Below are 16,256 nucleotides of genomic sequence, written 5' to 3' on the forward strand. Positions count from 1 at the left end.
TTGGTTAAAAATATGCATAAGCTATTATATGAATACGTATGTTCTTGTTGTGTGCAATTTTTGTAACATAAATTAAATATTGGGGTACCAGACTCTGAAAGACTAACATTTTACAACTTTGCTGTTAGATTTTGGTTTTGGTTTTGATTGTTGTTGTTTTTTGCAATAATTATTCATCGTGATATTGCTGTAGGAATTCTGACTTACTAGCAAAACATTTCAATGAGTGTTCCACAGAAATGTAGTCCTGCATTTAGTAATGTGGCATGGCTTATTACTTGTGATTTTTTTTTTTTAAAGTGGCTTTTGTCACATTCCAAGGAGAAATAAAGAAAACAACCGCGAACATGGGAGGCCAGAAATAATTGCAGCTTATACATGTGTGTTATCATGTGTTTGAAAGTGAGGGGAGTTGAGTCTGAAGGGCTCCAGAAGGAGGAAACAAGTCATTAATGGTATTTAATTAGTGGAAGCGAGGTATGTTTTCTGATAACTTTTATCACTTTTTTTCTGATGGGTTATTTGATTTCTGCTCTTTGCCTGACAGGCTGCCAGTGTGATGTTGGGGGATCCCTCAGCCCGATGTGTGCCGGGCCCTTGGGTGGCTGCCAGTGCAGGGTGCACGTCGTAGGGACGGCCTGTCAGGAGTGAGTTCATTTGAAACTGCCCACAAGTCCCTTGCTATACTTCCGCGTGAGATTCTGGATGTGTTGATAAATAAGCTGGTAAATTGTATTAGCTATTGATACCAATTTTTCTGTGCAGTTTTCTTCTTTTACTTTAATAAGATTTTTTAATTTGTTTCCTTAAATAACCAGTATCTGTTTTGCAATAGTATTGCATATGTATCTATACATCTATCAAGAGTTATATAGGAAAACATGTAAGCTGGAAAACCTTCTGGAAAGAGAATTCTTATTACATCCATCTTATTAGCTGCTATCAGGATTCCTCAGTAGTCAGTAGGTCACCTCCCTTCCACTACTTTATGCTCTTAGATGTAGACCATACGGTGATGGGTTAATTCTTTGTTGTTTTTTTTTCTCCTTGAAAGGCCTGAAAAAAACTACTTTTTCCCTGATCTGCACCACATGAAGTTTGAGATTGAAGATGGTATTACTGCCAATGGAAAGGAAATTCGGTTTGGCTATGATCCTCAGGAATTTCCTAGCTTCAGTTGGAGAGGGTATGCGCAGATGTCCTCTATACAGGTAAGCTGGTATTTTGCTCAAGGCTTTGAGGAGAAAACATAGGTGTGTGGTATTTATGTCTCTACGGTACTGCTATGTGTGTGCAAGGTCATGTGGGAGCCAGGAGAAAGGGTGGGATCTCACTAATCTGAACCCTTTGGTGCTGTATTGCTGTTTGAATTAGTGAGTATTGGTATTATTGTAAGATAATTCCTTGTGCAAACATGTGTTCTGTGAGAAATACGCATTTTGCTATCTATTTAAAGAACAGAACTAATAGCTTTAAAGTCTATAATACTAAGTGAAGAATTTCTTGTCAGGCCAAGGACAGCAGAAACATAAGAAAATTGATGCTTGGCTAAATAATTTGAATTAAACAATTCTGTGGCAGACTGTGTCCTTAAGATTTTCATGTACTATCACAGTACTGTCACTAAAGTCCTCTTACACTTGCAACTTACATTGGGCGAGGAAGAGAAAGACAACTTTTATTAGGAACGATACCTTCACATTAAAGCAAACAGGAGAATGTGTAATTCAGTAAGGGAAGCTGTGAGCAGGAGCATATTGGCAACATTTATTTTAGTCTTATGACAGTCTACAAATAAACTAAACAACAGCAGAGGGAATAAGTAAATCACAGGGAGAAAATCACCATAATTTAATTGTGTGAGAAGGCACCTCTCTGACTTTGGACTGACAAGTGAACGAGGATTTAAAACAGTATGTTTGAGCAATAAACGGGATTTCCTTACGCTTCTAAAAGTAGTGTTCTGGTATTGTTGTGGCCAGCCTCTATAAGTTGTCCAAGGACTAATGAATCACTATAGACTGAGACACAAGCACATAACCATTGCATAAGCATAGTGATTTCCTTTCTGTTCTTCATTTTCACTCTTCCCTATCTGTTCTTTTAGTGTTTTTTTTTTTAATCCCAGAGCTCATATTTGTTGGATCTTCAGAACTACGCCACATTCATAAATGAAGGCAACTCTCCAGGAGCTCAGATTTCTTAACTTCTGATTTCTAACTCACTGCTTTTTGCATTTCATATCCAGTGACATTTTATGAAGAGGTAGTGAAAGGTTTTAGTCTCTAATCTTGCTAAAAGTGCGCATTATTTTGCTTACCTGAATAAAGCTTTTCACTCAGGTAAGTAAGCCAGCTCCAGCCCTCCTTAGTTAGATCCTTGCATAACTGAGATAGATAGTCTCACACTTTTCATTTCAAGGAACTTTTCTAATTTTGACCTAGCTTTTATGTGTCTTCAGGACCCTGAAAAAAGCCTCCTGACCTTTATTTTGTAGAAGACAAATAGCGTTAACCATGTCTACCACACACAAGGCTAGTGTAACAACTTTTTGTTAAAAGAAACCATTTCAATACAATTAAAAATTTTCGAGGTGAAATGAATAAGCTCTGTGTGACCTCAGCCCTGTAATGCTACCAACATGACTGTTTCATTATAGACTGAGAAGCTGACAGTCGGGCTCAGATTTTAAAGCAGTGGCCAGAGTGGCCTAAGTTTGTGACAGAGCTCAAAGAACAATTTCTCCCCACTCCCTGCCTTTGCTTGAATCCAGACACCAACATCCCTTCCTCCCTCACTTCTCACATCCCTCTTTCTCTGCCTTCACTGTGTCTTCTAGATGCTCCATAAAATCTTAGAAACCATTTTGATAAATCTCCTGAAGCATGTTTATTTCTTTTGCCTTTTCTTTTTTGTTTATACCTATTTTTGAAGTGTTCCCTCAGTGCCTGTCTTACCCATGTGGTATCCTTCAGAAGTTGTCCTCCATTTAAAGCAACACTTGTAAAATGTTGCCTGCTTGTCTGTATTTTCCATTCTGGTCCACTGCCCTTCTGCAGTTACCTAGATTTTAGCTATGCAGTCTCTCAGCTATGTAGATCACTCAGCTGGGCCATATGTCTATCTTTGCTTTCTGCTTTGCATTTCTATTAAGAAGGCAGATGTCTCTGTGATGATGATGACAAGATTGAGGAATATACATTCAGAGAAGCATATGGGAGCTGGCAGTCTTGCATTTATTGTAGCTTCTAGGAGTAAGAGAAAATGAGGCTTTGTGCTCCTTTCTCAAGTATATGGAACAGAGGAAACCTTTGTGCATTTGGGGAAACAGAATGGACCACAGCAGTGGGGAGGTCACCACACAACAGGCATCTTTGAAAGGGCCAGGCAGTTGATTGTGTTGGGTGAACTGGTGGGAGTTAGATTATTAAGGGGAGCTTTAGTATTTAGGATGGAAAGAAGGAAGCCAAACCCTTGAGGTTGCACCATTTCTTATTTTTCCTGGTCCACCACCAACCGCTGAACATGTCTCTGCCAGTTCTGTGGCTCTGCAGACTAAATAATGGGGTCTGTGCGAATGCATCCTCCTGCGGGCTCAAGAACTGCATGGCTCCAGAGGTTCAGCTCTAGGGCAAAGACGCATGCATGTTATCACATCTCTAAGAAACTACAGGATGTGGTGGAGGAGCAGGAGTTTCAGTGATGGTCTGAGATGTCTGCACACTGTGGAGCGTTGTGTATGATCTCAGACTAGGATCTATGGTTCTGGCCTGTTCCTTTGGAATCCAGGAATAGGAATGACTCGATACCATATGCCTCCTTTATGGCATGGGAGAGGAGGGTAAAATACTGTCCATGTGTCAAGGTGCAACATCAACACATTAGTTCAGCTGCTCTGTGCCTTTCTGGATAAGCTATTATTCAGTAACAGTTTTATTTCACAGGAGGTTTTGTTCTATATTCTTTTGTAAGCTGCCTGAGGCTTTCTTTTCTGTTATGGAGTTTGTCTTTGCCAAATGGTTTTTCTTTCTCTGGGTGCTAATAACAAATAATATACTTTCCTTTCCTCCTTTTCCCTTTCTTTTTATTTTTCCCAGCCAGAGGTGGTTGTGCCTATCACTGTGGCTTCCCCTAAGCTCTTCCACCTAGTCCTCCGCTATGTCAGCCTGGGCTCAAAAAGCTCTAAAGGGAAGATCTCAGTTGCTGAGGGAAAACATTTTGGCACTAATTATACTTGTAAGTGAATTAATTTTCTCACTAGGCTTGCCTGTCTTCTGTCGTATACCAACATTGCCATTCCACTATATACTTGTTTGCATGTGCATTTTTCTTGTAGGACTTTAGTATGGTGCTTGCATGGCTTCTAACTGTTCCTCTGTTCAGCACTTTATGGCTGTCTTTGTTTATTAACTTCCATTTTTCAGAATGAAGTGAGGATAACTTTGAATGTGGAAAAATCAAACCACTACTTATTTCGCATTATCCTGAGGTATATTAACCCTGGAGGTGAAACATTATCTGGTCGCATATCTGCTTGTCAATCTCAGCCTGAAACAGGTAGGTGCAACTCAACAGTGTAACAGATCAGATGGATGGTAGGTCAGAGGAGCCTTTTCAAGATGCACCTAAGTCCAATTTGTAATGTCGCTTAAAGTGCGTCACTTTTAACAAGTGTCGGTGCTTTTGTGCTTTCCTAATATATATTGGAGCGTAATTGATGTGGCTGTGTTTGCATGAAACCCCCGCTTACAGTATTTGTTTTTTCAAATGTTTGCCAAACTCTGTACTTTCAGTTCTGCACTTGGAAGCTCTGAACTGTGTGTTTTATGAAGCTTTTAAAGAAGGCTAACAGCACTTATTTTGGTTTAGTTGCCTTTAATATTTCAGTTTAAAGGTGGCTTCTGCCTTCATTCCATGAATAACATTTATTTAATGATGAATCCAATCTACCAAGTTAGCTCTGATTACAGACCTCAACAGCATGTGATGCCTTTTGGGCCCTGATAAAAGATAAGTACTCCATATCCTTTGAATGGTAGAGGCATACCAAGCCTATATGCAGAATTATCTTTTATTATGCCTAACCTCAACATACTGATGGGAGATAATGGAGTTTAGTCATAGATCCTTTTAGTAATTATGAGGAGACAAAACTGAAGACTTCACAGATACCACTCAGCAGAGTGGCAGTTGTTTGTGGTCATGCCTGGCTTATATTGCCTGGCAGGCAGGGAACCAGCTTTTGCCTGGGTCCAGGGGCTTCAAAGCGGAAAACTTTAATATTCATAACAATTGATCCTTATGACTTTTCTTTGATAAAACATACCGCAGCTACGTTTCTGTTCTACATCATCTCTGCCCAGAAGTTACTGTCAGTTGCTGTGTGTAACTAAACATTTTAGATGCTACTGAGAACCTCCAGTATCTGAAATATTTGGCTGAAAGTTGCATGAGAACAGGCCCTGTGCGAGCTGAACACGTTGTGGGTCAGTGCAGAGACAGGTTGAATGGAAAATAATGGAAGGGGAAAGTGAAGAAGTGAGCATTTCAGAATATTGCAAAACTGGCCGTTACAGGGGCAGAACTCTGCTTTTCTGAACCAATTTCCCCAAGACTAGCAAGAATAAAGATAACAACCACTGCATTGCTCTGTAGCTTACTGTGCTCAAATTCCCTGTTAAAATATACTGACAGAAAAGCCTTGATCAACTTCTCTTAGACCAAGTTTAATGGATGAAGTGATTACTACAGCATACTAAGCAAGTAGGGACATTTTACATAGTCCCTTATTTCATTACTTGTTTTTTTTTCTTGCTGGCAGGGGCTGCTCAGAGTAAAGAGTTTGTCTTCTCACCCAGTAAGGAGCCAGCTTTTGTCACAGTCCCAGGAAAAAGCTCCACAGAGCCTTTCTCACTGGTTCCAGGCACGTGGACCATCAGTATAATGGCAGAGGGGGTCTTCTTGGTAAGAAAACAATTGAGGAAAACAAGTGCTTGAAGGCTGTCATGATAGTATTGCTCTGGAGTAACTTGCTGGGAAGAACCCTGCAAGCAATTGAAATTCAGCACCAGTGAAAAGAGTACAGCAGCAGAATAGTGTTATGAAAATTTACAGTTCTGCCTCTGATTTAATTTTTTGTCTTCTCTGACTTTCACCTGCTTTAGTTTTCCTGTGCTTACAGACTTTAATCTATCTGGAATCTGTACATTCAAAGGATAAAGTAATACTAACTTACAGCACAATTTGTTGAGCATAAATGCTCACAGAATTTCATAATTCTTATACATCAGGTGTCATATCTAAAGTTTGACTCATCCACAGGTGACCAAGGCCTTAGTTTCTTAACAAAGATTCTTCAGAAAAGTATTACAAGATGGGCTGTGTGATTAGAAGGTCATTTTCTAAATGTTTTTATCCTCTCATCACTACTCTCAGTCACTGAAAACCAAAAATTTTCTGACAGCGGTTCTGAGAAATTGCTATAAAAAGGCAAATTGTTTGAGGTGATCATGTATGAAAAACCTTAAACATGTATGGTCACAAAGACAGCATATTGAAACTCATATATATCTTGTATAGGGTTAATAAGTAGCCAGTATCTTTAGTCATTAAGCCTGGGGCTTTGTTAAATTTATGGAATACCACATAAAATGTTACTAAAGAGCTTGCAACCATATTTCTTGCTGACAGTGACAGTACTTATTGTGCCTGGGTTTTTATTTTTACTAATACCTCTGAAAAGGAATTTATTCATGATCTTAGCCCAACGTATTCTCACAATACCAGTTTTTATATGCTCTAATATGTTAATTTAAGTAGGCAAGACAGAGAAAAAATACACCAGCTTTTGAAGCACAGCTTAATAGATTACATGGAACATTTTTATAGTCATGTGGGATTTGTGAATCTCCCCTGTGGAGTCACAAACAGTTGAGTTGTGTGCAATGGGGATTGCACTCATAGGTGAAAATCACACTCAGCTGGCTGTGTGTGACCAAGCTGTGGGGAGGCTCTTTTATGAACGCTGTCTTGTACAACACGTGATGGGAGAGTGCCTTCAGAGTTACCCTGCTTACAGGGCAGCTGCCTTCGTCGCATCCCTATGAAGATATAAATAGAGTGAGGGGGACACGTTCTGATGTTACTGGCCCATGTAACAACAAAAATTTCCATGTCTTGCAGATATCCTCTGTAAAAATTATTTATGTGGTTGGTTTTGTTCATTGCTGCATTGTGAAAGGCTAGAGATGTTCCTTTTGTAATTTTCTATATGGCTTTGCATTTGTTTCATTCTTTGTTCTTAGGATTATATGGTGCTGTTACCTCGTGATTACTACGAAGCATCCATCTTGCAGATACAAGTTACAGAGCCTTGCACCTACTCAGGACATGCTTCAACAGAACAGTCAGTATATATGCTACAGAATAAACCAGCACCTAGCAGTATTGTATTATTATCCGGCTGCACTTGAAAACAATAATAATACTGTGTTTTGTTTGTTGTTTTTTTTGTGCATGTAAGCTGCTTGCTTTATCAGCATTTGCCATTGGGCACATTTTCCTGTGTCCTTGGTTCAGAGGCAGTGTATTTGAGACATGGGGGAGAATACAGAAGAATACCTGTGCGACAGCCAACTCCTGATCAACCGCTGATGACCCATATCAGTGGAAGAGAGGTCAGATTCCTGCCTGCTAATTATGGTCCCGTCTGTACTGTTGACTATAAACCTACTGGACTAAAACGGTTGCAGATTTACAGCTCAGGATTTGCAGATCTGTAACACATCCCTAAAACAGACTCTGTGCCAAGTTCTGCATTTTATACAGAACTGTAAATGGATCAGTGGAGGCCAATTTATAACTGACTAGAGTAGACATTTCGCTCTGACAAAAGTACTTTATTAAATAAAAATCCCTCTGCTTTAGGCATACTGGCTTGTTAAGCATACTGTTTAATTGCAGCAGAAATGACATAAGGGTTTGTCAGCAGAAGTGGTGTACGTACATCACTCTAAATCTCTAAGCTCTTTTTTTTTTTCTTAAATAGCTATACTTATGTAAAATATTTGCTTTACTAAAGAAAGAAGCAGAAGCAATTATGCCACTGCTGTAGGTCCATTGAAAGAGAAAAGTATGTTTTATGAGATGAAAAATTATGCTAGAAACGTGTTTGGTAAAAATAAGGTATTTTATCAAGTACATGATAATTACATGTAAAGTGATTATGCCCTCTATTGGGGGTGCTTGGATATTGCTTTTAGAAATATAAAATGTAACAAGAATATTTACAGGCCACAGGCCCCGGTGCTTCATCACTGATGCATGTGCAAAACTTGACTGCTACAAATAATTACAGTGAAGTCAAGAGGGGTGTTGACAGAATTACTTACATGTTTAAGTGTTCATAGCCTAAGGAAATATTGAGAAAAACAGTTTAAATTTGAAAATAATTATATAGCCAACTGTAGCAAAAGCATGTATAACCATGTAGCTTTTCATGCAACTGCTTCCAAGTATCTTGCATCCAATATTGTGTTGAACAATTTGTGCAGGTAAATTAAAATTCGATGCTTCAGAAAGTGGCATAGGCTGCTTGTTGTTTGCTGGAGAAGGTGCTTTCATTTTTTGTAGGGAATCGATATACAGCGCTGCTGTAGTCTGGAAATATTTTTTCAGTGGAGAAGTAGATTCAGTTTTTATATGTTATTAAAGATAGCTTAGAGATGAGAGTGGCAGTTTTGTTGTACCATTAAAGTTTCCTTGCTGGTACATTTTGCTGGGGAGAAGAGAGAGAATAACATACGCATTTCCTAGGCTTATTTTAGAGCCTTCCTAGAACTGTTCTAATGGCAACCGTTTCTTGAATTTGGTTGACTCTTATTAGTGGATGAAGTGATATTTCTAAGCATTGCTTCCATTCTGCTGGATGTCATTTGCTGAGACATTACAGGATTAGCCCTGGACTAATGCTGAATGACTGGCTTGCAGGGCAGGAAGAGGGAGCTTCCTGCAAGAAAGAGAGTAAGAAATCTAACAGCTTTTCTCTATTTCAATGATCTTGACCTAGGTCAATTTACAGATGATCATAAATGTTCCTCAAGTCGGTCGCTATGTTCTGGTTTTTGAATATGCCAATGAAGAGGATCAGTTATATACTGCTGAGGTAACGATACATAGCCCTGGACCTGTCACTGAAGGCAGAGTGAGAATATATAGTTGTAAATACAGGTAAGAATTCCTGTAACCATTAAATGATTAAATAAGCGTTTGGGATTTAATTATACTTTTAATGTTTTGGAATCCGTTCTGTAGATTGTTTGAATTTTAGTGTGATTTAAAAGCAAGTGCATGGTTCTGTGGGTATTGTACAGATTTTTAATTCTCTCTGTGCAATCAGCTCAGTGAATACTGCTACTGCTTCAGTGAACTGTGTTTCTGTACAAAGGTTACTTTTTTATATGCATTTATAAATCCTTATAAACTATTAATCTCCAAGTCCAGTGGGGGAGCATCACTGTTGTTGGCTGCAGATGCCTGCACTGTTTTTATTTAGTTAAAATCGTGTCCAAGGGTCTTGGCTATAAAAAATGTAACAGCCAGCTTTACAACATATTCCCACCGTTTCTAACAAGATCTGCTGAAGAAGTATAAAGCCGTCTGGCATTCTGAGTGTAGCCATCTTCTGGCTGTTAGGCTGTAGGCAAGGTCTTCAGCCAAATGCTTCTTTGTCCTTGTTGTCTACTGAGGTTACTGCAGATGTTGCTGCTCGAGAGATTTTGTCTGCCCTGAGGGAGATTGTCTTTGACACTTGAGCATTTCAGCTTATGATTCAAATTAGGATCGTGAACATGCAGATGCTTGTACCCTTGGGAGAGCCTACCCAGTGCCAGGGGACTGCAGATGTCTGTCCTTCTTTCCCGTGAGCCAAGTGTTTGGCAGACTCGAGGCTTAGGGATATTCAGGATGAAATTGCCCAGTAAGAAAAATCATTCTCATCAGCATGTTTGTGATACAGAGCAAAGCTATGTGGAACAGTGACTTTGTCAGGTTATTGCTGGGGAAAGCTCTTATTTTAGCCTGTTAACACTTTGAGCCCCATACTACTTGCTATAAATCTTCCATTTTTATTGCCTTTTTTTTCCCCAAAAACACATTTTATGGGCCAATGTTGAACATACTTGTTTGTTCATGTGATACACTAAGAACTTGCTCATGAAGATACAAAGAAAGCCTGTGCTACTTCAATGTAGCAATGCAGAAAATCCCTTTTGTGGCCATTCTGCATGAAGCTAATGGTCACGTTGCAAGTAAGTTGTGTGACACCTATCCTAAGCTGGAAGCTACAAGTCTCTTCCGTTAAAAATTGCATCAAGAATTACATAGTGAGGTACATGCAGATAAGAGTCACTTGTATAATCAGGAATATATTGTTCCAGGCCTTCTGACAGCTCTGTGAGTTTGATTATTCCCAATAAAACATCGTAAGAGCATAAAACATTGCAAGCTTCCAACGAATCACAAATAAGGGACTTACATTTCTCCAGTCTTAAATGTCCTTAGCCCTGAGCTGACCTTATTTCTGAGCTGTGCTGTAAACAAGAGTGAAAATTCCACATTCTCTGGTTCATAGCGGAGAAACAGAGAAACAGTTGTGTAGTGGTTACAGCTTCTCACCCATGGCATGCTGGCTGGCACAGCTGAGCAGAAGTGTAGAAGAAAGAAAGGAAATTTTTCAAATTAAGAAATTATTCAAAGACTTTAGCAAGAACTTCCTCCTAGCATGTATTTGCCTTTACCAAAAGTGCACAGCCCATCTAAGGTAGTCAGTAAGAGGCAAACCAATATTTTTTTCACTTGTACTGAGGAGTGTCTCTGTGTATGGAATAGCTTCCTAAAATCAAGGCTGGCCCAACTGCCATTGTGTGGTGGGAGCTGCTGATCCACACCATCAGTGGCACGTGGCAGTAGTGGAAAGCAGCAGCCGGTGTGTGCTGGCACCTCAAGGAGCATGGCCCAGGCACAGATGTAACACACCATGTTACACAGCACGGAAACCTCTACAGTTGGCATGTATGTGTATCTTTGTTCACATCCTACTTAAAACAGTAGCTCAAATGGATATCAGAGCTGAAGGTCTGGAGGTCTGGGTAGGTCAACCTACAAAGGACAAGTAGTATTTTGTACGTGGTACATCCTTTGTCTCACTAGCGAGGATACTGCATGTTCATCAGTGGCCAAAGGTAGTTACTGACGAACCAGCAGGATGGATAGGCACCAGTGGTGAGGCTAGCCAGAAGCTAGGCAGCTGAGCTAGGCAATAGCCTAAACACGGGGCAATGCCAACACGCTCATTTTTAAACCTGCTTTCTGTCTTAGTTTCCTTTGTCGCAGTGTTGTAGTTGATGACAGGAATCGCATTGCAGCCTATGACCTTCTATCAGATACAACGATACATATTAAGGCATCATCAATTAATTTTCTTCTGGTAAGTTTCTATTTTATTTTCCCCTTTTGTAATACTCATTCCCTGAGTGGGTAAAGTGACACTGTGTGGTAATGTATGAAATGATGTGTATTAGATGCTTGAAGATGTTTCTTTATATATACTCAGAGAATACTGAGGCAAACTTGATCAGTTCCAAAGACAAACAAAAATGTGGCTTTCCTGGAAAGAGTTTGTACAACTCTCTTGTGCTTTATTTCAGTTCCCCTCTTTCTTTTCTACATGTAATCTTTAAATGAAAAATCTTCTGGTAGCTTTTATACTTCATGATTTTTATAAATTTTTTTTCCTTAGCTTTCACTTTTTTAAATCCTCAAAACCCACGTGGGTTTCTTACTAAATTTGGCTAATAAATGCATTCAAGTAACAAATGCATTCATTAGTTATGTAACTTCTAAATATTTTGAATTAAAAGCCTTCGCTGACCTCTTTTGGCCACACTAGGAATACATTTTTCTGTATACAGTTTTCTTCTGTTTTGTTTGTTTTCCATTTTAGAAACACAAGGTGAATTACAGAGTCGATTAAAACCTAGAGTTGAAACCCTGCTATAAACAAACAGTAGTTTCATGGAAGTGTTAGGATTAACAACCGATATGCTTTTTCCATGTCATGAGGCAGTGTTCAGTGTGAACAAATACCATTTAAATTGTTAGCTCCCTGCAGCGATTGCTGTGCTAGCAAGATGTGTATCCAAAAAACGTTGGTTGATATTGTTAGTTTGTATCTCCATATGTGGAAGTCTCTTGTGCTAAAAATCTCTTTGTTTTTTGTTTCTAAATTCCAGTTTTCATTCTCTGAAAAACTTGCTGCAAGGTAAATGTCAGTATTCTCTTGAGATACAGGAACTATTTCCCCATGTTGAATGTAGAGACTGCACTTAGCAAAAGATAGAAAGAAGGGAGGAAAGAGCTACTAGTAGTTAGACACTAATCATGGAGTCACTGGCACCAGCTTTGGGGTTAAAGACCCTTGTGTGACCCCCTGTTATGTAGAGGAGAGAGGCAAAGGGGAGCCACCTGCGATGCTGGAGTTCAGAAATCTGGTCTAAATAAAGGGGAAATGGGGTTCTTGAGGTCAGCTTTCAAGAGAGGCTCTTACAACTTCATAGTCTTTATTGCACGCTGATGCATACAAGCTCTCTAAACCCAGACCATGTTTCAGACTAAATTTTTGGCACTCATATAATGCAGTTCAAAGCTTCAGAGACTACCTTGTTCTGCAGGAGCCCTGTGGGTCCTTACATGCAGGACAGGCACAAGGTTTGCTGCCCATGAAAAGGAACTTTTAGCACTCTGCCTTCTAGCTTATAAAGGGTTTCTAGTCCCTGCTTGCTACTGCTAAAACACAGGCTCAGATCCCTTAGGACCTGCTTCTAAGCTGAGTCACTTTGTACATTAGTGAGTTCTCCCTATGCAATTGTTATTTATATTAATACACGGTGCTAGTTATTTTATACTTATCAGGCATCTTTATCTCCTTTTCAGATAGTTCATGCACAAATTTTGTGACCTGCACTTATGTATTTTGTAAATGTAGGTAGTATGTTTTATTAGTGCAGACTGTTGTGTCTACCCATAAGCACTCCAATATGTCCTTACCACCATGGCTACAGCAGGACTACCACAGCTTCATTTGCTCATGTCTAGTTTTAGTTTTAAAAAAAAAAAAAATTAAAAATCATATGCAGTCTTTTTTGGCTTTTAAAATGAGCTCTGAATCTACTGGGAGAAATCCTGGTGTCACTGAAACTCACTCCTATGGACTTTGTGCGAGCAAGTGTTTGTGCCTGCATTTCAGAAGGTCTGGGAATTTCCCCAGTCCAAAAGTCTCTAACACCACAGGTGAGGGCTGTTCCCTTCCACCTCTGTATGCTCCTTGCCTAGCTTCTGACCCCATGAGATGGTCTTCTGTCATTCGCATTGCCATACATATAATTAAGTTTTAATTTATTTAACTTCTGAACAGCCAGCGCTCACCTGAGAAGGACAGAGAAAGGCAATTCAACACGGAGGCATTCAGGTGCAGGCAGGTAAAGGGATCCAAAATCTTGTAGGAAGTGCATGATAGAACATGGCTTTGAGCTCAGGTCTCTCCATGCTAAAATTAGGCTTCATCTGTCCCGTTCAGGCCTGGCCGTATTATTTACAGTATTAATTATTAATTGTGGCTTGTGCTTATTTTTCAGCACAAGGTTTGCATTGTATCAGCTGAAGAATTTTCTCCAGAATATGTGGATCCTAAAGTACAGTGCATAGCTGCTTACAAGAGTACCCGTGATGGAAGGTAACTTCCTTGGTTTTATCCTTCATATTTTCTGAAGAACCTGAAAGGCAGAGTAAATGGGATTTTAATTCTTTGCTGAGTTGATTTGTAGGCAGGCCACTTTTGCAAAGTAGTATTTGTAAAAAAGCTGAAGGGTTAGTGTTAATCTAGACAATATTTGTGCAAGATTTTGTTAATACTAGCCTCTTCCTGGCCATTCTGAACTACTGAGTGCTGATGTATTAGAAAACACACATCTTTCACTTGCTGTCTGGTACGATAGGTGGAGATACATTGCTACTTTGGTGGCCTGAAATGCTTACTGCTCCATCTGGAGTTTCATTCTACTGTTACTGCTTCAGCTGTTCAAAAATGGCTTTAATTTATCATTAGGTAGGGGATGTGACTGCCCTTTCAGACACAAATCCACCAACTCAACTTGGCAGTATCAAACTACTCAACATGTAACCCCCCACTTCACAAATAAGCCATTCCCTTGGGCCCGTATAATAGGTGTGCCCTCAGCATTCACCCCACACAGGAGCACCAGGTGATCCTTCTCCTCCCTTCTACTTGTATAGGACCAGTAATTAGAGCACTCATATCCAGCTTGGTTGACCCATGGCTCTTCTCTTGTTGTGGAGATCTGAACTTGAACTTCCACTTCCCCCAAGTGGTCAGGTTTGGGTTCTGCAGAGCACTTGCTGTGTCCTGTTGAAGCTCTTCCCCTCTACGTGTATTTTATTCTTTGGGCCAGACAGGAACAAATTAGCTTCCAAATTAGGGAGCCCACATTTCAGTTCTTGTTGCAGTCCCCAGGATGTCCCTTGTGATGCTGCTCCTAAGGCGTTCTTCCTACTGATCTGGCAATGGGAAGGGCCTCAAAATAAAAGTAAACATCATTTATAGGACTTTGGAGGCAGAAAGAGTTGGTGACTAGCTCTAATAGTTATCCAGACAGTAGCTTCTAATATAATGGGTGAATTGAAATAGAAACAGAAAAATCTGGATAGTAAATTGGATAAAAGCATGTGACTCTACTTGGCTTCCAAGCATGCATAGCACTGAATCTCAGCTTTAATTCTCCTACTCAGAGTATTACAACTGAGAGCAGCTTTCTAAGACTGAAGGTAGTTGTCCTTTACTGCATTCCTGGGCATTTATATTCTGAGTAAAATGGCAGAAAGAGGCTGGGTGGAAAACATGATTTAAAGTAAAACTAATGTAGAAATGTGTACCCTTTACTTTGGTTTTGTGGTTTTTGGGGGTTTTAATCTCTTGTTTTGTTTGCATGGTTTACTGTATGTTTATGTGCTGTTATTAAGACCATTATCTGGCAGCATTTTTGCTTTCCTGAAAGTGTTTAGTGTTCACCAAGATGAAAGATGCGGAGTCTTGGCTCAGTTTAACAGTATTACAAGTGGAAGCTGCATGTGATTTCCCACACAGGCCTGGCAAATACGTCTCAGTCCTGGCCCTGAAATGTACTTGCCGTTCCAGTTCTGGGCCTGTCTTAAGCAAAAATTAATCATTGTCTGTTGAGTACTTACAGTGAACAAATACTTGCAGGAGACCCCCAAAAATATTTTCTCCTGCAGTCTTAGAAAATACTTCTCTCAATCAATTTCTTCAGAATTAAATATACCAAGGAAGAAATAGTTAAGCACAGCAGTGCAGGAATAAGGATGCTTTCAAAGGAGCACTGTTACTTATTTTGGCACCAATTCTACAAATATTTGAGTGTATACTTAACTAAGTACTTAAGTAGTTCCATTGACTTCAGTGGGAAAACTTGCATGCTTAAAGGATACACCTATGTAAATATTTGTAGAACTGAGAATTCAATATTAGTAGAGATTCTGGTGAATGTAACTAACTGGATTAACTAAAATTTAATTTTTTAACAGTCTTAAGTTCCCTTATGTTTCATCTTCCTTAGCAAATCCTTTTCATTGAAACTGTTCAGATTATGGAAATTTTGAGTGAATAAAATCAGTTAAAGTACATTTTCCCCTTTGTGAATTAAATCCATACCTCTTGTTTTCATTTACTTTCTGATCATTTACATAGAATCCAAAGAGTAACAGGGGTTACTGTAGCATTATTAGTTGTAATACAGTCTAGTATATTGACTTGTGTGAATCAACTGCTTTTCCTTTTATGATGCTTAAGAAATTCTCCTGGCCCCAAGAGTACTTACTATAATTCTGTGTTTAGGGCAACATGCATTCCTTCAGTGTACGAAACTCCACCAGCAGCTTTGGTTTTGGATGCATTCAAGGATGGGAAAATTTCTGAAGTACCGAGAAATATACTCTATGATCCACTGAGTGTCCCTTTACCTTCTGACTCAATTAATGGAGTCACCTTGACACCATTACAGGTATCTCATATTTTGAAAACTTTGTTTCCTAAGTCACAAAGTATGTTCTTGGTAAAGCTAAATAGGTGAAACCCTTTAAGAGAACCAAAACTGAGTGATGTCATA

General features: G+C 39.4%; 1 protein-coding gene across 1 annotated transcript in view; it reads left to right on the forward strand.

Annotated features, from left to right (window-relative positions):
• The first annotated feature begins 534 nt into the window (after positions 1-534).
• The window catches only part of LAMA3 (laminin subunit alpha 3), a 71,550-nt gene continuing 55,828 nt past the window's right edge, over positions 535-16,256 (forward strand). The window contains exons 1-10 of the mRNA XM_040588101.1: positions 535-647; positions 1,055-1,211; positions 4,425-4,557; positions 5,822-5,964; positions 7,305-7,405; positions 7,523-7,676; positions 9,068-9,228; positions 11,377-11,485; positions 13,692-13,789; positions 15,986-16,151. Coding sequence (XP_040444035.1) covers positions 583-647; positions 1,055-1,211; positions 4,425-4,557; positions 5,822-5,964; positions 7,305-7,405; positions 7,523-7,676; positions 9,068-9,228; positions 11,377-11,485; positions 13,692-13,789; positions 15,986-16,151 — 1,287 coding nt within the window. The 5' untranslated portion in view covers positions 535-582. The remainder of the gene's footprint in view (positions 648-1,054; positions 1,212-4,424; positions 4,558-5,821; positions 5,965-7,304; positions 7,406-7,522; positions 7,677-9,067; positions 9,229-11,376; positions 11,486-13,691; positions 13,790-15,985; positions 16,152-16,256) is intronic.

Source organism: Falco naumanni, chromosome 3 (assembly GCF_017639655.2).
Source record: "Falco naumanni isolate bFalNau1 chromosome 3, bFalNau1.pat, whole genome shotgun sequence".
NCBI classification, from domain to species: Eukaryota; Metazoa; Chordata; class Aves; order Falconiformes; family Falconidae; genus Falco; species Falco naumanni.